At 35.9% G+C, this 27,727-nt stretch overlaps 4 protein-coding genes and 1 pseudogene across 4 annotated transcripts; 1 reads left to right on the top strand and 4 right to left on the bottom strand.

The window, feature by feature from the left end:
* Window positions 1–3,663: 3,663 nt before the first annotated feature.
* Window positions 3,664–6,413, bottom strand: LOC132188721 (probable receptor-like protein kinase At2g23200). The gene has a single exon (XM_059603251.1). The coding sequence runs from the start codon at window positions 6,328–6,330 to the stop codon at window positions 3,850–3,852; it is 2,481 nt and encodes an 826-aa protein (XP_059459234.1). The 5' UTR covers window positions 6,331–6,413; the 3' UTR covers window positions 3,664–3,849.
* A 2,859-nt stretch (window positions 6,414–9,272) lies between these two features.
* LOC132187392 (probable receptor-like protein kinase At2g23200) lies at window positions 9,273–16,850 on the bottom strand (annotated as a pseudogene).
* A 1,356-nt stretch (window positions 16,851–18,206) lies between these two features.
* On the bottom strand, window positions 18,207–19,211 carry LOC132186524 (probable receptor-like protein kinase At5g24010). The gene has a single exon (XM_059600504.1). It carries the CDS (start codon window positions 19,209–19,211, stop codon window positions 18,207–18,209), a length of 1,005 nt encoding a protein of 334 aa, XP_059456487.1.
* A 2,600-nt stretch (window positions 19,212–21,811) lies between these two features.
* LOC132186522 (probable receptor-like protein kinase At5g24010) lies at window positions 21,812–22,816 on the bottom strand. The gene has a single exon (XM_059600502.1). The coding sequence runs from the start codon at window positions 22,814–22,816 to the stop codon at window positions 21,812–21,814; it is 1,005 nt and encodes a 334-aa protein (XP_059456485.1).
* A 1,509-nt stretch (window positions 22,817–24,325) lies between these two features.
* LOC132187793 (uncharacterized) lies at window positions 24,326–25,398 on the top strand. Its single transcript, XM_059602232.1, has 3 exons — window positions 24,326–24,699; window positions 24,787–24,888; window positions 25,016–25,398. The coding sequence occupies exons 1-3, from the start codon at window positions 24,460–24,462 to the stop codon at window positions 25,220–25,222; spliced, it is 549 nt and encodes a 182-aa protein (XP_059458215.1). The 5' UTR covers window positions 24,326–24,459; the 3' UTR covers window positions 25,223–25,398.
* The last annotated feature ends 2,329 nt before the right edge of the window (window positions 25,399–27,727 follow it).

The following is a 27,727-nucleotide window of genomic DNA, read 5'->3' as shown; positions in this document are numbered from 1 at the left end:
AGGAGATGAAGTTTTTCCATGGAAAATTGGTAGGAGAGCTGCCTTTTCTCTTTTCTTGTGGGAGACTGAAAGTGAACCTTATCAGTAAAGAATGGAGGAAGTAGTGGACGTCATAAATTGCCTTGAGCAGATGTAGAAGAAACTCTCGTGTTGACTTAGACGTTTGAAAGGTAAGAGTCAAATCAAAGCCATTTCCAAGGAAGAAAAGTCTTCCATCCTCCTCCGCGTTGTTAATAGCTTTTGCATCTACCCAGCAGCAAGGAACTTGTACCCCGGACCATTTGGAGAGTTTTTTTTTTTTTTTTTTTTTTTTTTTTAAACTGCCGATTCTAATTGCATTCTCCTCCGCCTTTTTACTGTTGAAAAATTCTTACTTTGAAAAGAAAAAGAGTAGTGATAGAAATTACGCATGGCGTGCATCACAGGCAAAAAAAAAAATTTTATTATTATTTTATTATTATAATTTTTTTTTATTATAGTAAAATGTATTTTTTTTTTTAACTATTCGTCTTCCTATTATGAAAAAATATCTGAGGAACATGAACAATGTTCTCCGCTAGTTTTTTTTTTCTTTTTTCTTTTTTCTTTTTATAATCATTTTCCCCACTAGTTAAGAAGCATTGGTTGGTTAGTCCCCAAATTTTATTTTATTTTTTTAAAAAAAAAACATAAAATATTCAAACTTTTTCTTTCGTTCAACTTTTTTTTTTTTTTTTTTTTTGTCATTTTCTTATTTTCTCCTCCTGTCTCTCTCTCTTTCTTTCTTTTCCACGCTCTTCCCAAAATTACATTTTATTCACCCCATGCCTAGATTAATAATGGTGAGAAGTCCAAATTTTGAAAATATATATATAATTGTTAGGAAAAACGAAATTTAAAAAATATGACTGTTAAAAAAAAAAAAAAAAAAAAAGTTAAAATGTTTTTCTAGTCCTAGATAAATATTACTTTCTAAAAACAGGGTGAAAGAAATAAGAGCTTTTTCTTTTCTTTTTTTTTTTTTTAGAAAATAATATCCACTTAAAATGAGGAGATCGAACACCTAATATTTCCCTTTAAAAAATGATAATTTTTCAAAAACATATGTTAGAAAAAGACAATTTTTCAAAAATATACATTAGAAAAGGACAAATTTTCATATATATGATTTTTTTTCTTTTTTAAATATATATGCACAAGAAAAGAGAAAGGAGAAGGAGATTCAAATTAGTGACCTTTACTTTATAAGATGTGACATCCAACTGATTGAGTTACACATTGAGAACTAAATATATGAATGTTAAAAAAATAATAATAAATAAAATAATAAAAGGAAAATCCTAATTTAGAGTGCCGAACATAAATGCTTTGGAGCAATTCAAATGGAGATTTTTTGTGTGGCTAAAATAGGAAACAAATTCAAGGAAGCATATGAAAATGCTACCGGGCATAAGCGCATCTCCGGTAAAATAAGCAAATAAACCATAATAGTTACGGCTTTTGACAGCTTTACCTTTTCTAGCTGAGAAATCTCGGCTGCCAACAAAGACCCACCTACCATCGGCAATGGTCACGTTCTCGGGCGCTCCACAGTTGATGAAGTACTTATCAGGAACAATGTAAGCCAATGAGAGGAGAAGAGAAGAGAAACGGAGAGGTAAGAGAAGACAGAGTTGGAGAAGCAAAAACGTAAAGTTTATAGAATTTGTGTCTATAATCTCTTCACTTATATCAAATTATTTAATTAATTAATTGCACTATGTGTGAGTTTTTTTTTTTTTTTAATTTAAATTCAAAATTTTTGTATATATATAAATTATTAATTATTAATTAACGCATTTGATAAAAGGGCTTTCCACAAATCTCAAAAGAATACATGATTTATCAACTTGAAAGTCTCCAATTAGCAAAAAGATGCAATTTGTTATTTGTTCTGAATCCTCAATATGATTTGATTTGTTTTTTTTTTATTATTATTTGATTTGGAAATTAAATGGACACTTGTCAACATTTTAGAATACCGCTTGTCCGTCACATTCTTTAAGTGATTCTCTTGAATGTTTATGCTTTTATATTTTAGTATATGATATCCAAACCCAAAGCAGAATGAAAATATTTTCTACAATTTTTTTCCGAAGTTGTTTTGTCAAAAATATTTTTGGGGCAAAAGTAATTATAATGAAAATATTTTGAGTTTTCTCATACGAGACCTTCTTGGGCAAAAGTCTTTCATCTTGAAGAATCTTAGATGGGCTAAATTTGTTATTTGTTCTAAATTCTTTAATATAATGAAAAAATACATTTTACCCCCCCTGAACTATCAACATATTTATACTTTTAACCCTAATATTTAAAAAGTGGCACTTTACCTCACAAACTTTCAAATTGTTGTAATTCGACCATTCTGACTTTTTTTTTTTTTTTTTTCCAAAATGCCCACATCCCAAGTTAAAAAAATTAAAAATTAAAAATTAAGGGGTGGCTGGCCACCCTAGACCTGCCACCCCTTAATTTTTAATTTTTTTTTTTTAAAAAAAAAAAAAAAAACTTGAGATGGGGGCATTTTGGGAAGAAAAAAAACTTAGAATGGTCGAATTGCAATAATTTGAAAATTTGGAGGGGTAAAGTGACACTTTTTAAACATTATGATTAAAAATGCAAATGAATGGATAGTTCTGAGGAGTAAAATGTATTTTTCCCTTAATATATATATATATATATATATATTTGGTTTCCTTATTTGATTTGAATATTAAAAGGACATTTGTCAATAGTTTAAGACTTGTACTTGTTGCAATTCTAAGCACGAAAGCTTCTACTTCTAAGCACGAAAGCTTCTACTTTTATATGTAGTATACGATATTCTAATACTCCACTTCATAAAGTAGTTTACCATCTATGCAAGAGCAACTTAAGGGGGCAAATTAGGTTTAGGGGCTTAGTCGTATCATCTTATGGTCCAAAGAGACATATGTCTCAATTTCAACTTAAATTGGATTCAAGATAAACTCTACACGTGGAACCCTCACTCTATTTATTCAATAAATAATGGATACAAATTCCCTCCAAAGAAATTTCATTCGATTCACTCTAATAAATGTCAACTATTTTCTAACATGTTTAAATTCCCCAAAATCAATTTTTGGGTTCCTAGGTTAGAAACAACACTATTATCTCACTTTTATCCTATATTGTTAATGTTGTTGATCTAATGATTAATTGGCATTGCCATATCAACAAAGTAAGATAAAAATGTAATTTACAACATTTTTCTTAAATAAATGGTGGACCATTTTAGTTCATTATACTGGATTAGCATATGCTTTTGACTAGTCATTTTTTACTTGGAAAGAGAATTTTACGGAACCAACAAAGAAAAGTTTTTGGGGAAATTTGAATTACACCCACCCTTCGAATTATAAGTGGTCTAGCAATCATATATTTGAAATCTAAAAATTTTCATTGTCAGTATTGAATATTTCAGCCATTTTTAATTTTACCATTTTTTTATTAAAATGCCAAAAGTACCCCATTTAAAACAAAAATGAAAATTCAAGGGACCTAAAGTGAGGTTATAAGTCACCAGTCGACGTGGCCTGGGTCAGTCTAATCATTTCATTTCATTTCGGAATTTTCACTCTTTTTATTTGGGAGGGGGGCAACTGAATAACAGAGTAGATCGCGTGTTCTTAAACTTTTCACTAATAGATTATAGCCAAATGCTTGATGTTCAATAAACCTATTATTATTACACTTGCAGCATTGAGTAAACAAACAAAGAGCACAAAGATACATAATACAATACAAGATTCTCCACAGTGATAATGAACAAAGAAAGAGATAAAACTACCCTAAAGCAGTAGCTAGAGATTATCTGGCACCATCAATCCTCATCTGAGAGAAAACCCCACTATCTGTCGTCTCCGAACCATCATCCCTTAACATAATGGGCACATGATCATCTTCCCAATCTGGGATGCTATGATCGGAAGGCAAAGGCAATTCCAAAAATGCATTTGTTGTAGAGTCGTCATGCGCTTCTTTGTGCAATGCAGTTTGTTGAAGCTGCAGTGCATATTCCAAGTCCCACTGCACATCAAGCATGGAAGGCCTGTCAGCTCCACAATCCTTCAAACAATTCTCAGCTATTTCACCAAATTTTCTTAGTGAATCATGGTTAATTTCTCCCACTAACAACGGATCGATAATCTTTTCAAGTTGCCCTTTCTTTTGCCAAAACATCCCCCATTCCGCAAGGTTCACCTCCTCCCTCTTGGGCGAGTCAACAATAGCTGGCCTTGCACAAAGCACCTCAAGAAGTACCACACCAAAGGAGTAGACATCAGATTTTTCTGTAAACTCAAAGGTTCTAAAATATTCAGGATCCACATAACCAAAGCTACCCTTTATGCCAACAGTACTGAAATGGTTTGGATCTTGATGGCCTGATCTTGAAAGGCCAAAGTCAGCAACTTTAGCCACGTACTGTTCATTCAGCAAGATATTTGTTGACTTAACATCCCGGTGAATGATTCCCCCAGCTGAAGAGGTGTGAAGGTAATGAAGGCCCTTTGCTGAACCAACACAAATCTCAAGCCGTTGCTTCCAAGACAATTTAGACCTTTTAGATGATCTCTCAGGGTTCTCCTTCAAAACATAGAGATGGTCTCTCAGAGTGCCCTTTTCTATAAATTCATACACCAGTATCATCTCAGACCCTTCTTCGCAATACCCTATCAAGGAAACAAGATGGCGATGGCGAATTTTGGATAAGACCAAGATTTCTGTTTCGAATTCAGGAAGGCCCTGCCCATTTTTAGGATCACTTCGTTTCACAGCCACTTTGGTACCATCCAGAAGAGTTCCCTCGTAAACTTTGCCAAACCCACCCTCACCTATTAAGAATTTGATGTCAAATTTATGAGTTGCATCAAGTATTTGAAGAAGAGGCATCTTCAAATTTAGGTTGACATTACGAACAGGGGAGGCATTCGCTTTCCCTTTACTGTAATAACTTCCTTGTCCATGGAGCACTGGCAATGAACCTACTCCATCAACATGCTTTGCTTTCTTGTATCTTAACCCCAACAACAACAGCACTACCAAAACGAAGACAAAGACCGCACCACAGGCTGTAGCAACTATAACAACAACAACACCAACATGTTTCTTTGGCTTGTCCTGAATTGGAACACCCATAAACTCCATAATCTCCAGCCCATTCAGATAGGCAGTTTTATTTGCAGAATCCTTCCTAGGCCCTACACTAACATTCATAAATCCCGAATCGTCAGAATCAACCACGAAATCATAGTAAGATGGAGCTGCCAACTGCACAGTTTGGTTAATATCGTCAGGATAGATCATCTCACTGAAATTGCTATATATAGAGGCATTGAATTTGACAACAGCAGCCGCTGTGCTAACAATATCGCAAAAGTGCAGCCGAAGCAGGTGTCTGGCACTCTTGCTCACATCAAAACGCCAAGTTACGCTGGACGAATTTGAATTTAATTCTTTGCAAGTCCTGTAAACAACATCTGAGGCACTATAATTAGTAGCACCAAGAACATCATATGTAAGCGTACCGTTATAAGGGGGGCAGATTTTTGCAGATCCTGGGGAAAGGAGATAATCATCATCCGGTATCCAAGTCCTCCACAGTGAGTCATTGTTCTGTGGACCTCCAACATTGACCCTATGAATTGTGCGTAAAACCTGAGATGGTAGGCCAACATAAGTTTGATTGCTCCCAGCAGGAGTAACTAGAGAAAAATTATCCAGGACGAAGCCTTCATCTGGGATTAGAAAGACTTCTATGGCGCTCACAAAAGCAAAAGATTTTCTGTGAGGAGTAAAGTGGACGCTGAACTTATCGGTTCCGTTGATAGTGAGTAAGAACTCCTCAATCACAGGTGAATTACTATTTTCTTGAACCCCAAAGTTTGACAAGAGCGAAAAATTAGAAGTTGAAACATCGAATAGGGCCTTAGCCAGATTAGTCTTCCCGGACATGAACGGAAAGAAATGGAGGCGAACATAATAAATGCCATGATCGATGATATCAAAATCATATGAAGATGGGTTTTCAAAAATTCTTGCAGTTTGATAGAGAGACATATCTGTTGCTGAGTTGGTGTCACTGACATCAGAGCTTGTTCCGACAGAGAAGGAGCCAGAATTCAAGTCACCAACGAAGTTCCGACCGCCGACAGTAATGTTGGACTTTGACCCGCAATTGATGAAATACACAGCTGGTAGAGTGTAATTAGCTGATGAGGGAAGCAAAAGAGAAAGGAAATGGAGAAGAAAGAAAGGGAAGAGAGCCCTGAGGAGATGAAGCATTTCCATGGAAAATTGGTAGGAGTTTCTTGTGGGAGACTGAAAGTGGACCTTGTCAGTAAAAAATGGAGGAAGTAGTGGACGTCATAATTTGCCTTGAGCAGATCATATGTAGAAGAAAATCTCGTGTTGACTTTGACGTTTGAAAGGTTATATGTTCGGGTCCCAGGAAGAAAAGTCTTCCATGTTCTTTAATAGCTTTTGCATCTACCTAGCAGCTAGGGAAAAGAGGAGGAACATACCGGACCATTTCTCGATCCTTTTCCTTTCTTGGTTTACTCGAAGCTAATTGCATTCTCATCCGCCTTTTACTGTTGAAAATTCTTACTTTGAAGAGAAAAATAGTAAATGCATATTTTTTAACCTCTATTCATCTTCCCATTATGAAAAAATAAAAAAAAATATCTGAGAAGCATTGGTTGGTTAGTCCCCAAATATATATATCTATATATATTAAAAAAAGTACATAAAAAATATTCAAGCTTTTTCTTTCGTTCCTTTTTTTTTTTTTTTTTTTTTTTGTCATTTCTTATTTTCTCCTCTCTTTCTTTCTTTTCCACACTCTCCCCAAACCCACAAAATAATTACCACACTATTCACTCTTTTTTTCCCCCTATTTATGCCTAGAGATATGGGAATAACTTATGGAGTTATGGTCCTACGGATTAATAATGGTGAGAAGTACAAATTTTCAAAAATATAATTGTCAGGAAAAAATAAATTTTACAAATATGACTGTTAAAAAAAAAAAGTTAGGTATTTTCTTAATTCTAAGTGAATATTACTTTTTAAAATTTGGGTGAGAGAAATAAGAGCCAATTTTTATTTTTTTTTAGAAAATAATATCCACCTTGAATGAGGGGAACACCGGTACCGGCCTTGTTTGGATAAGCCAAATTTCATTTTTGTTTTGAATTTTTTAAGAAATCGATGCAGATGTGTTATTTGGATGAGTCAAATTTTATTTTTGTTTTGAATTTTTTAAGAAATCGATGCATATGTGTTGTGTAATTTTTAGAACATTGGACAAAATTTTGAATTTGTGAATTTGTGCCAAATCTGTTTACAAAATCAAAAAATATGAATTTGAAAACAAAAACATGCCCAACCAAACAAGGCCTTAAGTGATTCCCTTGAATGTTTATACTTTTATATTTGAGAAGTGGTAGGGAGTCAAACAAATGAATTCAGAAAAATTTATTAACTGACGTGACAATTGTTTTTAAATTAAAAAAAATGCAATTTTCTCTCCCTTGTCTGTCACTCACAGTTTGTCACGTTAGTTTGAAAAATTTTATGAGTTCATTTGTTTGGCTCCCTAGCACTCCCCTTTATATTTAGTATATGATATCCAAATTCAAAGCAGAATGAAAATATTTTCAACAATTTTTTTTCAAGATGTTTTGTCAAAAATATTTTTGCCTTTTTGGGGCAAAAGTAATTATAATGAAAATATTCTGAGTTTTTTCTCAAACGATTGTATGAAATCCGAGACTTTTTGGGCAAAAGTCTTTCATCTTGAAGAATCTTAGATGGGCTAAATTTGTTATTTGTTCTAAATTCTTTAATATAATTATTTCTTTATTTCTTTATTTTTTTTGTTTCCTTATTTGATTTGAATATTAAAAGAACATTTGTCAACATTTTAGATTGTTACTTGTTGCAATTCTAAGCGCGAAAGCTTCTACTTTTATATGTAGTATATGATATTCTAATACTCCACTTTACAAAGTTTTGCAACGTGCAATTCATCTGAATAAAGTTCTCCTATGTTACAAAAAAAAAAAAAATACTCCACTTCACAAAGTAGTTTACCATCTCCTTATTTTCCTCCTCGAACTTTGCTAATTGTATAACTGATGTTAGTTTGGTTTTATCTTTCTTTCAAAGTTGGAATACTTTGAAAGTGTCTTGTAGTACCAATTTTCGGAAACATGCTTTAGCTCAATGACCACTTCTCATCTTGGTTTTGGAAGCATTCCCACAGGATCTCTTATTCTCTCTTTCATCTGGATCAAAAATGAGAAAGATCCTCCATAATCCATTTCCTTATTCAATTAAAAAAAAAAAAAAAAAGTACTTACCATCTATGTAAGAGCAACTTATGGATGCAAATTAGGTCAGGGGACTTAGTCGTATCATCCTATGGTCCAAAGAGACATGTCTCAATTTCAACTTAAATTGGATCCAAGGTAAACTCTACATGTGGAACCCTCACTCTATTTATTCAATAAATAATGGACATAAATTTTCTCCAAAGAAATTTTATTCGATCCATTCTAATAAATGTAAAGTATTTTCTAACACGTTTGAATTCCTCAAAATCAATTTTTGGGTTCCTAGGTTAGAAACAACACTATTATCTCACTTTTATCCTATATTGTTAATGTTGTTGATCCAATAATTAATTGGCATTGCCATTTCAACAAAGTATGATAAAAAAGTAATTTATAACATTTTTCTTAAATAAATGGTGGACCTTTTTAGTTCATTATACTAGATTAGCATATGCTTTTGACAAGTATTTTTTGCTTGGAAAGAGAATTTTACGGAACCAACAAAGAAAAGCTTTTGGGGAAATTTGAATTAGACCCACCCTTGGAAGTATAGGTGGTCTTGCAATCTTATCTTTGAAATCTACAAATTTTCAATGTCAGAATTTTATATTTCAGCCATTTTTAATTTTACCACTTTTTTTTATTAAAATGCCAAAAATAACCCCATTTAAAACAAAAATGAAAATTCAAGTTACCTAAAGTGAGGTTGTAGGTCACCAGACGACATGGCCTGGGTCAATCCAAATCATTTCATTTTGTAATTTTCACTGTTTTTATTTGGGTGGGGTGGGGTGGGGTGGGGTGGGCAACTGAATAACAGAATAGATCGCGTCTCCTTTAACTTTTCACTAATAGATTATAGCCATATGCTTAATGTTCAGTAGACCTATTATTATTACACTTGCAGCATTGGGTAAACAGACAAAGAGCACAAAGATACATAATAAATTTAACAATACGAGATTCTCCACAGTGATAATGAACAAAGCAAGAGATAAAACTACTCTAAAGCAGTAGCTAGAGATTATCTGGCACCATCAATCCTCATCTGAGAAAACACTCCACTATCTGTCGTCTCCGAACCATCATCCCTTAACATAATGGGCACATGATCCTTCCCAATCTGGGATGCTATGATCAGGAGGCAAAGGCAATTCCAAAAATGCATTTGTTGAAGAGTCGTCAAGCTCTTCTTTGTGCAATGCAGTTTGTTGAAGCTGCAGTGCATATTCCAAGTCCCACTGCACATCAAGCATGGAGGGCCTGTCAGCTCCACAATCCTTCAAACAATTCTCAGCTATTTCACCAAATTTTCTTAGAGAATCATGGTTAATTTCTCCCACTAACAACGGATCAATAATCTTTTCAAGTTGCCCTTTCTTTTGCCAAAACATCCCCCATTCGGCAAGGTTCACCTCCTCCCTCTTGGGCGAGTCAACAATAGCTGGCCTTGCACAAAGCACCTCAAGAAGTACTACACCAAAGGAGTAGACATCAGATTTTTCTGTAAACTCAAACGTTCGAAAATATTCAGGATCCACATAACCAAAGCTACCCTTTATGCCAACAGTACTGAAATGGTTTGGATCTTGATGGCCTGATCTTGAAAGGCCAAAGTCAGCAACTTTAGCCACGTACTGTTCATTCAGCAAGATATTTGTTGACTTAACATCCCGGTGAATGATTCCCCCAGCTGAAGAGGTGTGAAGGTAATGAAGGCCCTTTGCTGAACCAACACAAATCTCAAGCCGCTGCTTCCAAGACAATTTAGACCTTTTAGATGACATCTCAGGGTTCTCCTTCAAAACGTAGAGATGGTCTCTCAAAGAGCCATTTGCTATAAATTCATACACAAGTATCATCTCAGACCCTTCTTCGCAATACCCTATCAAGGAAACAAGATGGCGATGGCGAATTTTGGATAAGACCAAGATTTCTGTTTCAAATTCAGGAAGGCCCTGCCCATTTTTAGGATCACTTCGTTTCACAGCCACTTTGGTTCCATCCAGAAGAGTTCCCTCGTAAACTTTGCCAAACCCACCCTCACCTATTAAGAATTTGATGTCAAATTTATGAGTTGCATCAAGTATTTGAAGAAGAGGCATCTTCAAATTTAGGTTGACATTACGAAAAGGGGAGGCATTCGCTTTCCCTTTACTGTAATAACTTCCTTTTCCATGGAGCACTGGCAATGAACCTACTCCATCAACATGCTTTGCTTTCTTGTATCTTAACCCCAACAACAACAGCACTACCAAAACGAAGACAAAGACCGCACCACAGGCTGTAGCAACTATAACAACAACAACACCAACATGTTTCTTTGGCTTGTCCTGAATTGGAACACCCATAAACTCCATAATCTCCAGCCCATTCAGATAGGCAGTTTTATTTGCAGAATCCTGCCTAGGCCGTACACTAACATTCATAACTCCCGAATCGTCAGAATCAACCACGAAATCATAGTAAGATGGAGCTGCCAACTGCACAGTTTCGTTAAAAGGATAGATCATCGAACTGAAGTTGCTATAAATAGCGGCATCGAACTTTGCAACAGCAGTGATTGTTCTAACAATATCGCAGAAGTGCAGCCGAAGCAGGTGTCTGGCGTTCTTCTTTACATCAAAACGCCAAGTTATGTCGGATGAATTTGAATTTAATTCTTTACAAGTGCTGTAAATAAGATCTGAAGCGCTATAATTAGTAGCACCAAGAACATCATATTTAAGCGTACCGTTATAAGGGGGACAGATTTTTGCAGATTCTGGGGAAAGGAGATAATCATCATCCGGTATCCAAGTCCTCCACAGTGAGTCATTGTTCTGTGGACCTCCAACATTGACCCTATGAATTGTGCGTAAAACCTGAGATGGTACGCCAACATAAGTTTGATTGCTCCCAGCAGGAGTAACTAGAGAAAAATTATCCAGGACGAAGCCTTCATCTGGGATTAGAAAGACTTCTATGGCGCTCACGAAAGCAAAAGATTTTCTGCGAGGAGTAAAGTGGATGCTGAACTTATCGGTTCCGTTGATAGTGAGTAAGAACTCCTCAATCAGAGGTGAATTACTATTTTCTTGAACCCCAAAGTTTGACAAGAGCGAAAAATTAGAAGTTGAAACATCGAATAGGGCGTTAGCCAGATTAGTCTTGCCGGACATGAACGGAAAGAAATGGAGGCGAACATAATAAATGCGATGATCGATGATATTAAACTCATATGAAGATGGGCTTTCAAAAATTCTTGCAGTTTGATAGAGAGACATATATGTTGCTGAGTTGGTGTCACTGACATCAGAGCTTGTTCCGACAGGGAAGGAGCCAGAATTCAAGTCACCAACGAAGTTCCGACCGCCGACAGTAATGTGTTGGACTTTGACCCGCAATTGATGAAATACATAGTTGGTAGAGTGTAATTAGCTGATGAGAGAAGTAAGGGTTTGTTTGGTAATGGGGATGGGGTTGGCCCAAACACTGTTTATCACCATTTCCCAAAAAAATCAACATCAAAACATTCTAATTTTTTCACTTTTAATATCAAATCATTCACTTTTTATTATTATTCAAATAAAAAAATCACTACAAAACAAAATTTTTTCACTTTTCCATACCACTTTTTCATTTTTTTTATACCAAACATTCTTACTTTTTTTCACATCAATCTACATCAACTACAGTGTTTAGGCCATCCCATTTGCCAAACACCTCCTAAAAGAGAAAGGAAATGGAGAAGAAAGAAAGGGAAGAGGGTCCTGAGGAGATGAACCATTTCGACGGAAAATTGGTAGGAGTTGCTCCCTGATCAGTAAAAAATGGAGGAAGTCGTCAATAATTTGCCTTGAGCAGATCATATGTAGAAGAAAATCTCTTGTTGACTAGACGTTTGAAAGGTAAGCGGCAAAGTCATTTCCAAGGAAGAAAAAGTCTTCCATCTTTTTTAATAGCTTTTGCCTACCCAGCAGGTAAAAGAGGAGGAACTTTCACCGGGGATAAGCATCCCAAGCAATAGCCGGGAAATTGCCAAGGTTTTTTTTTTTTTTTTTTTTTTTTTGGGGTTGGGGAGGGGGTGTTAATTTGGACCGATTAAACAGTGGTCTAAAGCTCGTGTTTCACATAAAAGAAAATAATAAAATATTATTTATATTTTAAAAAATAAAATAATTAAAAATTTTAATTTTAATTTAATAATACAGGATGGCTAGCCCCATTTCCATCATAGGAGGTGGCCAACCACCCCAACGCAGCCATGGGGTGGCGTCGGCCACCCCCAAGGGCCAGTTGGGAGTGGCCCACTCCACCCCTAGGGCCCTAGGGGGTGGTTTGGCCACAGGGTGGGGTGGCCGGCCACCCTAGCGTAGCCATAGGGGTGTCGCCAGCCACCCCCAATTCGCCCTTGGGGGTGGCCGAAACCACCCCCTACGACCCTAGGGGTGGCGTTGGTCACCTCCAACCAATTTAGGGGTGGCCGACACCACCCCATGGCTAGAAGGTGCGGTTCAGCCACCACTTTTGGCCAAACTCAAAAAAAAAAATTGTTTTTGGGTTTGGCCATAGGAGGTGGTCAAACCACCCCCTGAGGCCTTAGGGGGTGGCGCCGGTCACCTCCGAAGATCGGTTGGGGGTGGTTGGCACCACTTCATGGCCCTAGGAGTGGTTTGGCGATAGGGTGCCGTTATGTTGCCTAGAAATTAATGCACCCCATACATTAATTTCTTCCCACCTACTGACAAATTGCCCTCCTCATGTCACTCCCAACTGAAATCGGTTATGTTGCCTAGAAATTAATGCACCCCATACATTAATTTCTTCCCACCTACTGACAAATTGCACTCCTCATGTCACTCCCAACTGAAATCTTCTCGTTGAGCTGGCTGCATTTTCTTTTTTATGGGTATTGGGCATGTAAAGACGAATTTGTCCCTCTTCTTACAAATCTAATGTTATCAAAAGTGGACCTACATGAGTAATTTTTATTGTTTTATACTCACAATTTCATATTTGGAGTAGTCTGTTCAGTCTCAATTCCCAAACCTCTTTATGCAATTTCCAATCTCGCCCCCAACCCCTGATTTACATATTGATTGGGTTCACTTCATGCCATGGCACAGCAATGGAGATGCCAATTTTTTATTATTATTATTATTTTTAGTTTTTATGTCTATAGTAAATTAAAAAAACTTTTGTATTTGAAAGCCGATTTATTTTTAATGATGATTTTATAGACATATAACTTTTGTTTCAACTTATAACTTAGTATGAAATTAAGTCTAAAACTTGTTTGCTTTTATTTACATAAACACATGCGTACACATATTTTTTTTTATAAGTATGTGTATTTACTTATTTATTTATTTATATAAGTTCGGACCCCCATACAAAAATTTCTGGTTCCACCCCTGGTCATATCATAGATATTGTTTTGTAATAACCTGAGAGACTATTGTATATGTCGTAGATAATGTTTAAGTTGTGAAGATCTCAAATTGTATCTTTGACATTGTATGAAGTATTTTACCCAATTTGATTGTTATATCAATTAAAAGATAACTCATTCAATTTTATTATTATTATTTTTTTCATTTCTTATTTTCTCCTCTCTCTTTCTTTCTTTCTTTTCCATACTCTCTCCGAACCCACAAAATTATCACATTGTTCACTTTTGTCTTCTCTTTTTTCTTTTTTCTTTTTTTTTTTCAATTTTTTTTTTTTTTTCATTATATTGCCTAGAGATATACGAATGAATTATGAATTAATATGTTCAAAAATTAAAAAAAATATATTTTTTCTGATTTGAAGGTTGCGTTGGGGGTCAAATTCAATGATAACGGCCTAGTGAGACGCAAATATATTGCATACTACGCAAGAGGCTTGATTGAAGGAGAAGAAGGAAAATTGCTCAAGAGCTAAAGAATTTAGCTGAAAGGGCTTTGAGTCAGTAAGGGTCGTCAATAAAATCTCTTGCCGAGGTAGCTCAGATATGGAAGAATAGTAAATGATAAGAAAGAATCGTAACAAAATTTTTGGGATAGAAGAAATTATGTTAATTTTTTGTAGTAGTATGGTATGACAAAGTAACGGATTCTGTTAAATTACTTAATAGAAATTGATTTTAAGAAGTAAAGTGTTATTTTAGCCAATCTTAAAGATCTATAAATTATTTTTTATACTACATTGAGCAGTTTGTAATTTATGCCAACTACAAGGACTTATGAATTATATACCACAGAAAATGGTTTGTAATTTAGGTCGACCACAAAAACCAATTTTATATTTTATCCCTTGATACAATGAAACAATTTGCATGGAGGTTGTAGCTGTACGTTGCATTGCATACACGCTTCTTAAATATTATCTCCCGTTTGGTCACTAAAGACCATTTTTCTTGCGGTGATTATCTCCCTATCAATTGATCTGGAGAAATGAATGTAAGAAATTCAATTTATGACCCTATGACACATTTATTATAATTATAAATAAATATTATTACGGTTTCACCGTAACTGTTATTATTGTAATTATGGTGTTCAAATTATTTATACCATATAAATGATTCATGTGAAAACCAAAATTGTATTTAATATTATTTTGATTTTATTCCGTAATGGGAGGAGAAAAATCAGCTAACCAATAAAGATTGAAGGTCCATGGCCTACTTATAAATAGAGCTCTGTGTAACCATCTATTAGCACTGGTAGTTATAGATCAAAAGAACTTCTTTATCTAAATTTATGTTGTCCTGACTTTCGGGTTAAGGAAGATGAGTTCGACGTTGGGGTCTTCTGCTCTCAGGATCGAGGAACAAGCGCTACCTATGCATTGAATTGAGTCTGTTTGATGCAGATCTGTTGTTAAACCTTAAGATTAGTCATAGGTTAGCGGATGTTGTTATTGATTGGCTTGGATTATTTGTATCTTTAACACCTGTAACCTTAGCTTCAGCTATGATTTGCTTCAGAACTTTATGCTCTGTTTGAGCTCTTGTTCACGATCTTTTCATCGATGAATGAGTATGAAATGTTTTCTCTTTCCAAAAAAAAAATAATAATAATAATAAGAGCAAATTTTGGCCTTACCGGCTTAAGCCTACCATTTTGATTCTATTGACTTATATATAAATAATTGTGTTACAATGACGAGGTGTGGTAAGGAAATCATGAGTATTATGATAATTGATACAAAAAAAAAATGTGGATCAAAATTATAAATTTTAACATCTGGAACCATCCATCCATCCTTAATTGGGAGAACCCTCCATTATTTCTTGTGTCCAAATCAATCATCTCCTTCATCCACCAATCAATTCATCAATTCCTTGGAAAACTCCAAAATCTCCAGTCCATTCAGATAGGCATTTTTATTTTTAGAATCCTGTCTAGGCGCTATGCTAACAGAGATAGCTCCCGAATCATCTGAGTCAACCACAAAATCAAAGTAAAATGGAGCTGACAACTGCACAACTTTGTTAAAAGAATCGTCAAGATAGATCTTCTGACTGAAATTGCTATAAATAGATGCATCGAACTTGACAACAGCAGCCCTTGTGCTAACAATATCGCAAAAGTGCAGCCGAAGCATGTGTCTGGAGCCACTCTTGCTCACATCAAAGCGCCAAGTAATGACAGAAGAAATTGAAGCCAATTCTTTGCAAGTCCTGTACACAACATCTGAGGCACTATAATTAGTAGCACCAAGAACATCATATTTAAGTGTACCGTTATAAGGGACACAGATTTTTGCAGATCCTGGGGAAAGGAGATAATCGTCATCCGGTATCCAAGTCCTCCACAGTGAGTCATTGTTCTGTGGACCTCCAACATTGACCCTGTGAATTGTGCGTAAAACCTGAGATCCTACGCTAACGTAAGTTTGATTGCTCCCAGCAGGAGTAACTAGAGGAAAATCACCCCTGACGAAGTCTTTATCTGGGATTAGAAAGACTTCTATGGCGCTCACGAAAGCAAGAGATTTTTTGTGGGGAGCAAAGTGGATGTTGAACTTGCTTCCGTTGATAGTGAGTAAGAACTCCTCAATCACAGGTGATGTGCTATTTTCTTTAACCCCAAAGTTTGACAAGAGCGAAAAATTAGAGGTTGAGACATCGAAAAGGGCCTCAGCCAGATTAATCTTGCCGGACCTGAACGGAAAGAAATGGAGACGAACGTAATAAATGCCATGATCGATGATATCAAACTCATATTGAGATGGTAGTGTGAAAATTCTTGCTGTTTGATAGAGAGACGTTCCTGTTGCTGAGTAATTGGTGTCATTGACATCAGAGCTTGTTCCGACAGAGAAGGAGCCAGAATTCAAGTCACCAACAAAGTTCCGACCGCCGACAGTAATGTTGGACTTTGAGCCGCAATTCATAAAATACTTAGTTGGGAGAGTTTGAGCCGAGGAGAGAAGTAGAAGAGGAAGGATTTGAAGAAGAAAGAGAGGGAAGTGAACCATTGGGAAATGAAGCTTTTCCATGGAAATTAAAATTCGTAAGAATTGTTTCCTCAACCCTATCAACCACGCCAGGGATGTTTATCGTAATCAAGCATCGACCAAATTTAAAAATCTAGAAGAACGTACAGTTGTTGTTGACTTTGACGATCGAAATGTAGAATGTCCTGTTCCAAATCTGGAGGGGGTGCCAAATTTGACATATGTATGCGTGATCTTCTGCAGAAAAAAGAAAAGAAAAGCAAATTCGTTTCAAATAATGATAAGTCTTCCCAGCTCTTTAACGGCTTTAATTTGCATCGATCAAGCAGGTGATGGATGAAAAACATGCGCCAGGATCGGACCTACTCCAACTGATGAGGTCAACGTCTTATATTGGCAGAGAGTTCTCGACCACCGGAAGGAAAACGAGAAAGATAGCCACACAAGATGCTTGTTGATAGCTTAGAAAAAAAAAAAAAAAGATGCTTGTTGATAGGAATTGGCAAGTTCATGGGAGAAATTATTTCTTCCCTCGTGTGGAACCGCCGCTATGGCGGGCACTCAATGGGGTTAAACACTTGCATAATAATCGAATGTAAAGCGGGAGTTAAAACGCTTGATCCATTACCCTGTTAAGTAGGGATTAAACACTTAAACACCATGTTCCTGTTAGTGGGGTTTTAACCCAAAAGAAATATTGTATGTATGATGATTATCATGTTTTGTATATGTGATTATAAATTTGCTTTACACTCTTGGCATGTTTTGATTTAATTGTTATTTATATTATTGTGGCATCCCACGTCGTTTGGAGACGAGAATATGCTTATATGTAAACTCGCACATTTCTTAACAGCAACGTATTTAAAAGTTGGCTATAAATTTATTAGAGTTTCACAATTAAGCATGTTTGTGCCGAGAATAATATCAGGGTAAGTGATTGTATCATCATTGAGGTAAGGTGTTACAATTATCATATGATAGACATTTTATGTTTTGTCAATTAAATACAAGTCTCTCAAAAGTTGAAATGTTTTTACACAATCACTTCCGCTTAAACATTCACGTCGATACGGAAGTAGTTTGTGTATATATATATATATATATATATATATATATTGGTGAAGACCTTGTTGTGTTTATTGGTGGCTTTGTTCTGCTTTTTATAATTACCACCACCCACACAAAGCACCAATATGCCACATGATTATTTAATTAATTACAGATTTAGAGTGTTCAATAATTTATTTCAAATAACAAATTATTTGGGGATTAATCAAAATCAGAAATGACTTTTATTCTTATTCTTATTTATTGATGGAAGAAAAAGAAAAATCTGGTGTACTAATAAATAAAGCCCGTTTATGGGGTGACTGTCATCTGATCCGTCATCTCCAATCAATTCAATTCCTTGGAAAACTCCAAAATCTCCAGTCCATTAAGATAAGCATTTTTATTTGTAGAATCCTGTCTAGGCCCTATGCTAACAGAGATAACTCCCGAATCATCTGAATCAACCAATAAATCCCAATAAAACGGAGCTGACAACTGCACAACTTTGTTGAAAGGATCGTAAGGATAAATCATCTGTTTGAAATTGCTATAAATAGAAGCATCGAACTTGACTACAGCAGACCTTAAGCTAATAATATCGCAGAAGTGCAGCCGAAGCAGGTGTCTGGCATTCTTGCTCACATCAAAACGCCAAGTTATGAGAGAAGAATTTGAAGCCAATTCTTTGCAAGTGTTGTAGACAACATCCGTGGCACTATAAATATTAGCACCAAGAACATCATATCTAACCTCGCCATTATAAGGGGGACATGTTTTTGCAGATGCAGGGGAAAGGAGAAAAGCATCATCCGGTATCCATGGCCGCCACAGTGTGTCATTGGTTTCTGGACCTCCAACATTGACCCTGTGAATTGTGCGCAAAACCTGAGACCGTACGCCAACGTATGTTGCCTGTTTCCCCGTGGGAGTAATCACAGGAAAATCATCCATGACGAAATCTTTATCTGGGACTAGAAATACTTCTATGGCGTTCACGAAAGCTATGGACTTTCCACGAGGAGCAAAGTGGAGGTTGAACACTCCTCCTTTGAGAGTGAGTAAGAATTCCTGAATCACAGGTAATTTACTATTCTTTTCAATACCAAAGTTTGACAAGAGAGAAAAATTAGCAATCGAAACGTCGAATCGGGAGTTGGGGATCAGATTAGTCTTCCCGTGCATGTAGGGATAGAAATGGAGACGAACATAATAAAGCCCATAATCAAGGATTTCAAACTCATATGAAGCTGGCTGCTCGAAAAATCTTGCTGTTTGATACAGGGGAATATCTGTTGATGACGTGAAACTAATGGGATAGCTTTGTCCAACCCTGAAGGTGCCTTGATTCATGTCCCCAACGAATTTTCGATCATCGATAATTATGTCGGACTTTGACCCACAATTCAAGAAATATTTAATTGGCATAACTTGAGCCGACGAGACAAGTAGAAGAGAAAGGATTTGAAGAAGAAAGAGAGGGAAATTAGCCATTGGGAAAAAACAGAGCCTTTCCATGGAAAGTTTGTAAGAATTTAATTGTTTCCTGAGCGAGGGGTGTTTATAGTGGATCTGACTTACATGCTGTTATTTTAATAACTACATATAAGCCAGATCCGTTTATAGTAAACAAGCACCCGCCAAATTTGAAAATCTAGAACAACATACAGCTGTTGTTGTTGATTTTGATGTCTGAAATGTAGAATGTTTTGTTCCAAATTTGAAAAAAAAAAATGAAGAAGCAAATTCATTTCAAATAAAGATAAGTCTTCCCAGCTTGATCTTTAAAGGGTTTTGCAGAGTAATTATAGGTGACTTACTTGTATCCTATTAAAAATGATGTGGCTATTAAAATCACTATTTGATCAAAATTTAATAATGATCAATCACAAGCCCAATAGTAATTTTAATAGCCACATCATTTTTAGTAGGACATAAGTAAGTCACTTAAAATTACCCGAGTTTTGCATCCGACTCCAATTGACGAGGTCAGCGTCTTAATTAAACTGGCAAAGAGTTCTCAACCACTGAAAGGAAAAAGGAAAACGAGAAGGGTAGCCACACAACAAGATGCTTGTTTACAGGAGTTGGCAAGTTCATGGGAGAAATGATTTTACCTATTCTTGTAAATTCAGGCCAAAAATCTATCCCTGGCCAGGGTCAAAATCAGGTTGCCTTAATGAACCAAGGTCGTTATACCGAGCTCAATTCAGTTGGACCAGATAAACTAAGAAAATTGGGCCTATGATAGCAACCCTAGTCCTAATGATTTCTTTGCATATAGCTAGAGGCTGCTGTTATTATTAGTGTGCTGAATTTAGATCATGTCAAGATATTTATATAAAATTATATAGGTTAATGACTCATTGAATTAAATAGGTCAAACCATTCAATTTTAACTCGTTAATTTCATGTTGAGTTCACAAAAGATGTAATTTCTATATGCTTTTTGGTGCAACAAGCTTAATCACAGTATGCGTGAGCTAATCGAGTGGACTGAAGGTGCAACCCAATATTTTCATTCGGTTCGATTAGGTGCCGATTTCACGTCCAGTCGTCCACCCTAAACACGCCATATCCTCTCAATTTTATGTTTAGTATTTAAAGTTAATGCATCTAACAGTATATATGAAGTCACATTATTTAAATTTAAATATTTAAATAATGTAAAATTATATACACTATTAAATGCACAAACTTTAAATCATACCAATTTCATTTAAAAAGAAAATGGTCATTGTCCATTTGGGTATTACTTCAAAGAATTCAAATTTAAATAATGTAAAATTATATATACCATTAAAAGTGTAAACTTCAAATCCGAAATAATCAAATGGATACTCATTTAAAAATGAGAGGATCCTTGTCCATTTGGGTATTATCCCCAAAGAACTAGTCACAATTAATGCTCTTTCCGACTACTTAATTGCTTAATTCAACCTCATATGTCATTGTATCTGACATCAGCAAGGGATTTTTTTTTTTCTAATTACATCAGCGTAGGATGACACATCATAAACGAGTAAAGAGTCGAACTAGGATTCTATCATTCCTCCCTGGCTGGTGGGAACTGTTGGACCATTGGATCACTTAAGAGGATCATGGGTCAACATTAGGTCATGATGTAAATATTGAGCGGGCCGGGTTAAATGCTTGACCCATGATCCTGTGAGCAGGAGTTAAATACTTACATTATGACCCAATTGAGCGGGGTTAATTAAATACTTGACCCGTGATCCTGTGAATGGGAGTTAAACACTTGCGTCATGACCCAATGTTAACCAAGGGTTAAAAGCTTAACCCATGATCCTATAAGTGGGGGTTAAAGACATGCATAATTACCCAATGTTAAGCAGGAGTTAAACGCTTGATCCATTACCCGGTTAAGTAGGGGTTAAACACTTAACACCAAGTTCTTGTTAGTGGGGGTTAAACACATAAGAAATATTGCATGTATGAGTACTATTATGTTTTATATATATAATTATAAATTTGCTTTACGTTCTTGGCAGTTGGCATGTTTTGATTTACTGTTATTTACATTAATTATCATTGATATCGACTAAGTTTAATTGAGCTATAGATATAAATACATTGAAGTTTTGATATAACTTTGATGCTAATTAAGAGTGTCAATTAGATACAAGTCTCTTTCAAAAGTTGAAATGTTTTAACACAAACAGTCGCAACATTAATCCTCAATTGAGCTTATAATAGAAATACACGTCCGAGCATTGAGATATTTACAAAAGAGAAATAATATAAGTTATTCATTTTTCAATAATCTTCGTGTACTATTGAATTCGTGTGGGATTCACATGAATTCACAAATCTAATGATTTGATTTATTGAATTTATAAGATGAGATGAAAAAACGATAGGAAAAATCATTATTTATTAACAAAATCTGTTTATTCGCGGATGATGATGATCTCATCTCCTTCGCCCACCAATTAATTCAATCGCTTGGTTAACTCAAAAACCTCTATTCCATTCAGATATGCATTTTTACTTTTAGAGTCCGCTCTGGGCGTTATGGTAACAATTGCAAGTCCCAAAGCATCTGACTCAATCAAAAAATCATAGTAAAATGGAGCATCCAACCGCTCAACTTGGTTACCATCTGTAGCATAGATCTCACCAGCGTAAAACTCGTACAAAGTAAGATCGAACTTTGCGACAGCAGCCGTTGTGCTAACAATGTCGCAGAAGTGCAGCCGAAGCATGTGTATGGTACTCTTACTCACATCAAGCTGCCAAGTTATGACACCAGTCTCTATAGACAATTCTTTGCAAGTGCTGTAGACAAGATCCGAGGCAGAATCTTTAGAAGCATCAAGAACATTGTACCTAAGCGCACCCTTAAAAGCGGGACAATTTTTTCCATATCTTAAATCAGGGACGTAAGGATCATCCGGTATCCAAGTCCTCCACAGTGAGTCATTGTGAAGTGGACCTCCAACATTGATCCTGTGAAGTGTGTGTAAAACATCCGGTCCATCGCCTGAGTAGTTTCTGCTTATCCCCCTACCACTAACCACAGGAATATCAATTAAGAGGAATTTCAGATTTGGGGCGAATAGAAAGACTTCTATGGCGTTCACGAAAGCTAAAGATTTTGCTTCAGGAATAAAGTTGATGCTGAACTTGCTTTCGAAGATAGTGACTAAGAACTCCTCAATCACTGGTAAATTATTAGTCTGTTTAGCACTAAACTCTGACAAGAGCGTAGAATTAGTAACTGAAACGTTGAATGAGATGTTAGCGACCACATTAGCCTTCCCTATCATGTACGGATAGAAATGGAGACGAACATAATAAACGCCATGATCAATTATATCAAACTCATATGAAGATGGGTTTAAGAATATTCTTGCTGTTTGATAAAGAGGATTATTTGTTGCTGCCTTGGCACTAATAGGATAGCTTTTTCCAACAGAGAAGGTGCCGGGATTCATGTCCCCAAAGAAGGTTCGATCGTTGACAGGTATGTCAGACTTTGACCCACAATTCATAAAATATTTAGCTGGGCGAGTTTGAGCCGAGGAGACAAGTAGAAGAGAAAGGATTTGAAGAAGAAAGAGAGTGAAATGAGCCATTGGGGAAAAACAGAGCTTTTCCATGGGAATTGTGTTTTCCTGAGTACCCTATCAGCCATGCGATCGAGGGAAGTTTATATAGTAAACAAGCATCGACCCGAATGGCTAAAATGTACGTACAAGATTAACCTACAGCCGTTGTTGACTTTGACGTCCGAAATGTAGAATGTTATGTTCCAAATTTGGAGTGGGGCACTGCCAAATTTGAAACATGTCTGCATCAGCAAATTCATTTCAAATAAAGACAAGCTGATCAAGTAGGTGATAGAGGAGAAACTCCAATTGACGTGGTCAACGTCTTAAATTGGCAGAGAATTCTCCACCAAAAAACCGACGAGGGTGGCCACACAAACAAGATCTATGCTTTGTTTAAAGGAAAAAAAGAAGAAATGATTTTGCAATTTCGTCGATTTTACCTATTCTTGTAAATTTAAGGCATAAACTTTACCTTTTATTTTTCCATTAATGTTTTTCCCCTCCCTGTTTTCCCATATTTGCTTAGTAAAAAAAAAAAAAAAGTCAATCAAGTCTAAAATCTAAGCCTAGTCCATGATCAAAATCAGGCTTCCTTAATGAACTAAGGTCATCGCTATATATATATAACACCAATCCTAAAATCTGAGCCATATCGGGCTCAATTCAGTTGGATCAGATAACTAAGAAAATTGGGCCTATGATAGCAACCCTAGCCCTAATGATTTCTTGCATGTACCTAGAGGCGGCCGTTCTTCTTCGCGTGTAAAGTTTGCGGGTCAAATAAAAGATTGTTAGTCCTAAAGTTACGTGTCGAGTTTGGATCATATCCAAATATGTATATAAACAATCATAACCCAACTTATTTAATTAAACTGATCAAATCACTTAATATAAACATGTTAATTTAATGTCGGGTTTGCAAACAGTGCAACGTTCCCGTTTAATTTATGATTCTATAAGTTTTTTGGCGCAACAAGCTCAATCGTGTAGTGTGCGTGAGCTAACCAAGTGGACTGCGAGTGCAACCCAATGGGGCCGTTTGTCAAAGGCCCAAAAAAAAAAAAAAATGCTTAATATTATTCATCTCAAAATCAATTCTTAATATTTTTGTTTTTTACATCACACTTATCACTTTTTATTATTATTTAAATAAAAAAATCATTATAAAATAAATTTCTTTTAATTTTTTTTTTATAGAAAACAATTATACTTTTTTCTTATTCAATTAAATGTTGTTTTAGATTCCTGTCACTATCAAATACCAAACAGCCCCAATATTCTCGTTAGGTTGGGTGCCGATTTCACGCCCACGCTAAACACACCACATATATATATATATATATATATATATATATATATATATAATACAACTCAAGTAAGCGGTTTCACGTGGCCCCTAGTTTCAATTTCCTCCCACCTTGTTTTTCTTTCTCCAACTCCTGTATACTCCGCTGCCGACTCACCATCTCACCCATTCTATCGCAGTCACAGAGAGAGAGAGAGAGAGAGAGAGAGTTAGACTCATAATGGTGGGGCAGCGGACGGTGACTAAACCAAGCCGCAGCGACGAGGTGTTGGATGCAGATGAGCAACTGAGAATTGCCAACAAGATCAGAGCTCAGTTCGAGACCCTGGCCCCCAAGCGTCCTGTCAAGCCCAACAGAAGCGAGCCTGATTCGTCAACACCAACCCCACTGGAGTCTACAGCAGTAGACGAAACTATTCCCGAGCTTGACAAGTTCCGAGCCCTTGGATCTCAATCTCATGTCTGTAACGTGCACCACCGTAGTAGATTTAACGCTTGTTTCGGTTGTTTCTTGTAATTGATCTCTCCCAACGCTTTAATATTGCAGGTTATAATATCGGCAGAGGGAGTTACTGATCAGGTGCAAGATGAGTTTGTGGAGACCCAGTACTACAGCAAGTTACAGTCCGTTGACAAACAGCATCACACGGTTCGTTGGTTCCATATCAATCTTTTTCTGTTTACTTTTTTTTTTTCAACAAGATTTATTTATTTATTTTCGGTTTTTAGAGTTTTGAATGCCTTTTGGGTTTGGGTTTTTTTGACTAATTAAACAGACTGGAAGTGGGTTTATAAGGGTGGTGGGGGAAGGATGTGAAGGTGGCGGATCTGATGACATTCAGTTGCAGAGATGCCATGATGGCGCAGGTGGGATGGCGTACGCTGGCTTCAGAAGCAATCCTGCGACAAACGATTGGGTTCCAAACGTCGATGAAGATCAGGTCTTTGTCTCCTCAAAGCCAAATCGGAGTGAGAGTTCTTAGATATGCCGGCGCCGGCGGGGCGCGGGAGACTTTGACTTTGAGAAAGGGGCTAGCTTGTACCAACTTTACCTGTTCCGTGTTACTGTATAAAGCTTAGATAAGGATGTGTTTGGTGACGGCTTAAAAAATTCGAATAGTGGCTTTTGAATATGAATGCAACCAGCAACTTCTACATTGTTCTTAATCAAATCCACTGTACCACTGAAAAAATTCATTAGTTAATTTGAATGATTTAAGGGTTAGATGATTATCATTCTAAAGGGGCGTTTGTGCAATGAGGGTGGCTCAAGCAATCACTCTTAACTAAGGGTCACATGTTCCCTTCTAGTCTACTACCACGGTTGGGGGGTGGCTGCTCAACCTAGCTACTCGATCGAATCACTCTCCCCACTTCATCCACCTTCTTTTGTTTTTTATTTTCATTAATATAATAAAAATTTAATTAATTTTTTATAACAAGTGACACGTGACATAACAAAATTAGAGAAGTAGAAAACACATAAAATCAAAAGAGTTAAAATGCAATTTTAAAAACTCAAAAATAGAAAATTGAATTCACGCAAAAATCAGGAAGCCATGATGAAATTTATCATAGAGGGCTGTTAGGTGTCCTAAATTAAAGAAGAAAATGCTTGCCACATCATTTTATAAAGCATTTTAGAAAGAATTCCTTAAGATTTCTAACATTATCCTAGCGAAAATCGCAGACCAATTAGAAGGAGAAAGAGTCTTATGTGGCATAGAGTGATGCATTTATGAACCAAAGAACGTCACAGTCAATGCAATCATGCAGCACAAATTGACATACTTGGATCCAGTTACCTTGATCGAAGTTCTATTTGGCATCCTATGATCTTCAAGCAACAAAAGCTCAAGCGAAACTATTTTAAATGACATAAGACTGAGAGTGATCCATCATCCCATAAAGTAAATGCATCCAATGTAATTAAGAATCAGGTTTAACTGGAGAGTTGGGTCAGCGGAGACCTGAGAAGCCCTAGCTTTGAGCATTTCGAGGGCTCGTTTGTTGATCTCCTTCGCATACAAGGGTCTCGATCCTTCTGCCCACGTCAACATTGGGAAATGGTGGCTACGATTGCAGAGAATGCCTCCTCCTCGATGAATCAAACGGTGGCGAAGGCCTTGTCGGTCGGGATGGAGTCGTAGAGCTTAGAGTTGGAGATGATGGAGGAGGAGGATAGGGTTTCGGTGAGGTGGACAATCAAGGCGTCACTGAATCGCTGCGAGGGCTGCCATATTGTTAAGGTGACGTTGGTGTTTTTGGCATTTGAAGCGTTGGTCTTGTGGCGCTTGGCTTCTTCGAATTCGGTTCGTTTGGGATTGCAATTTCAATAAGTGCGATTTTAAAAGTTGCATTTTTAAAATCACTATTTTATAAAATTGCAAAAGCGTTTGGTAAAATATGTTAAAAAATATTTTTTTATTAAATATTTGTTATGAGAAATCATAATTTTGATTTAAATTCGCGTATTTTCAAATAAACACTCCCTATCCTGCTTATAGAAATCGCATATTTTTTTTTCCTATTTTAAATTAAGTGCTTTTTAAATCGCAATGCCAAATGCCTTACTTTTTGCAATATCTTTTAAAAATGCTAATTCTTGCTAATTGTTCTTGTGAAATCGCAATTCCAAACGCTTCTACCACATCCTTTTTGGTTCTTTGAGAGCGCCTCTAACTTATTGGATTAAATAAAATTTTACCGCCTACCATTGTCAGATTTATCGATATATTTAAAAAATAATAAAAAATTAAAAACTTATGTTGGCTTTTGTTTGGAGTAACTTCACTTTAAACTCTTAAATTACCACATGATTTGGCAAGCCTCCAAACTTCAAAATCTCTTGATTTGAACTCCTGAACTTTTAATTACATTCAATTTAAACCCCCTCCGTCAGATTTAGCCATCAACTTTTAACGGAAATACCTAAAAGACCAAAATATTTATGATTTTTGTTTTTGTTTATTTATTTATTTGTTATTTTTTAAAAATTTGGAATTAATGGTAAATTTGGAATTTTATAAAAAATTAGAGGTATAAATGTCATTGTCTCACTTTTAACATTTAAAATATGACGGAGGGGTTCAAATTGACTGCAATTAAAAATTCAAGGGTTCAAATTGAGAAGTTTTAAAGTTTGAGAAATTTGTCAAATTACATGATAATTTTATGGTCTAAAATGAAGTTACCACTTTTGTTTCTACTTCAACATTATTTATTTTTTCAGTGTTTGACTCATACAAAATCCAAACAACAGTGAACAATGTTCAACAACCAAAAAGACCTTCAACTTCTGGCGAACTCCAATGGCGACCGGCTATTGGAGGTGGATTGAAGCAACATACAATAGATTCCTGTGAACTCTAACAATACGTACAATAAAAAGAGGTTTAAATTCGAAAAATGGTTTAAATTTTTTTTTTTTTTTTTTTAAAAAATAGTAGTTTATGAAAATTAAATATCAATAAAAAATATTTTCGATT

Source organism: Corylus avellana, chromosome ca7 (assembly GCF_901000735.1).
Source record: "Corylus avellana chromosome ca7, CavTom2PMs-1.0".
Taxonomy (NCBI): domain Eukaryota; kingdom Viridiplantae; phylum Streptophyta; class Magnoliopsida; order Fagales; family Betulaceae; genus Corylus; species Corylus avellana.
This window is presented reverse-complemented; position numbering and strand designations above follow the sequence as displayed.

What these genes read in the sequence shown, in the direction of transcription:
- LOC132188721 (XM_059603251.1), bottom strand. Translation starts at nt 6,330, where the DNA reads ATGGAAATGCTTCATCTCCTCAGGGCTCTCTTCCCTTTCTTTCTTCTC.
- LOC132186524 (XM_059600504.1), bottom strand. Translation starts at nt 19,211, where the DNA reads ATGAATCAAGGCACCTTCAGGGTTGGACAAAGCTATCCCATTAGTTTC.
- LOC132186522 (XM_059600502.1), bottom strand. Translation starts at nt 22,816, where the DNA reads ATGAATCCCGGCACCTTCTCTGTTGGAAAAAGCTATCCTATTAGTGCC.
- LOC132187793 (XM_059602232.1), top strand. Translation starts at nt 24,460, where the DNA reads ATGGTGGGGCAGCGGACGGTGACTAAACCAAGCCGCAGCGACGAGGTG. An exon ending in CCCTTGGATCTCAATCTCAT is followed by an intron (nt 24,700 to 24,786) that starts GTCTGTAACGTG and finishes TTAATATTGCAG; the next exon opens with GTTATAATATCGGCAGAGGG. An exon ending in TTGACAAACAGCATCACACG is followed by an intron (nt 24,889 to 25,015) that starts GTTCGTTGGTTC and finishes CTAATTAAACAG; the next exon opens with ACTGGAAGTGGGTTTATAAG.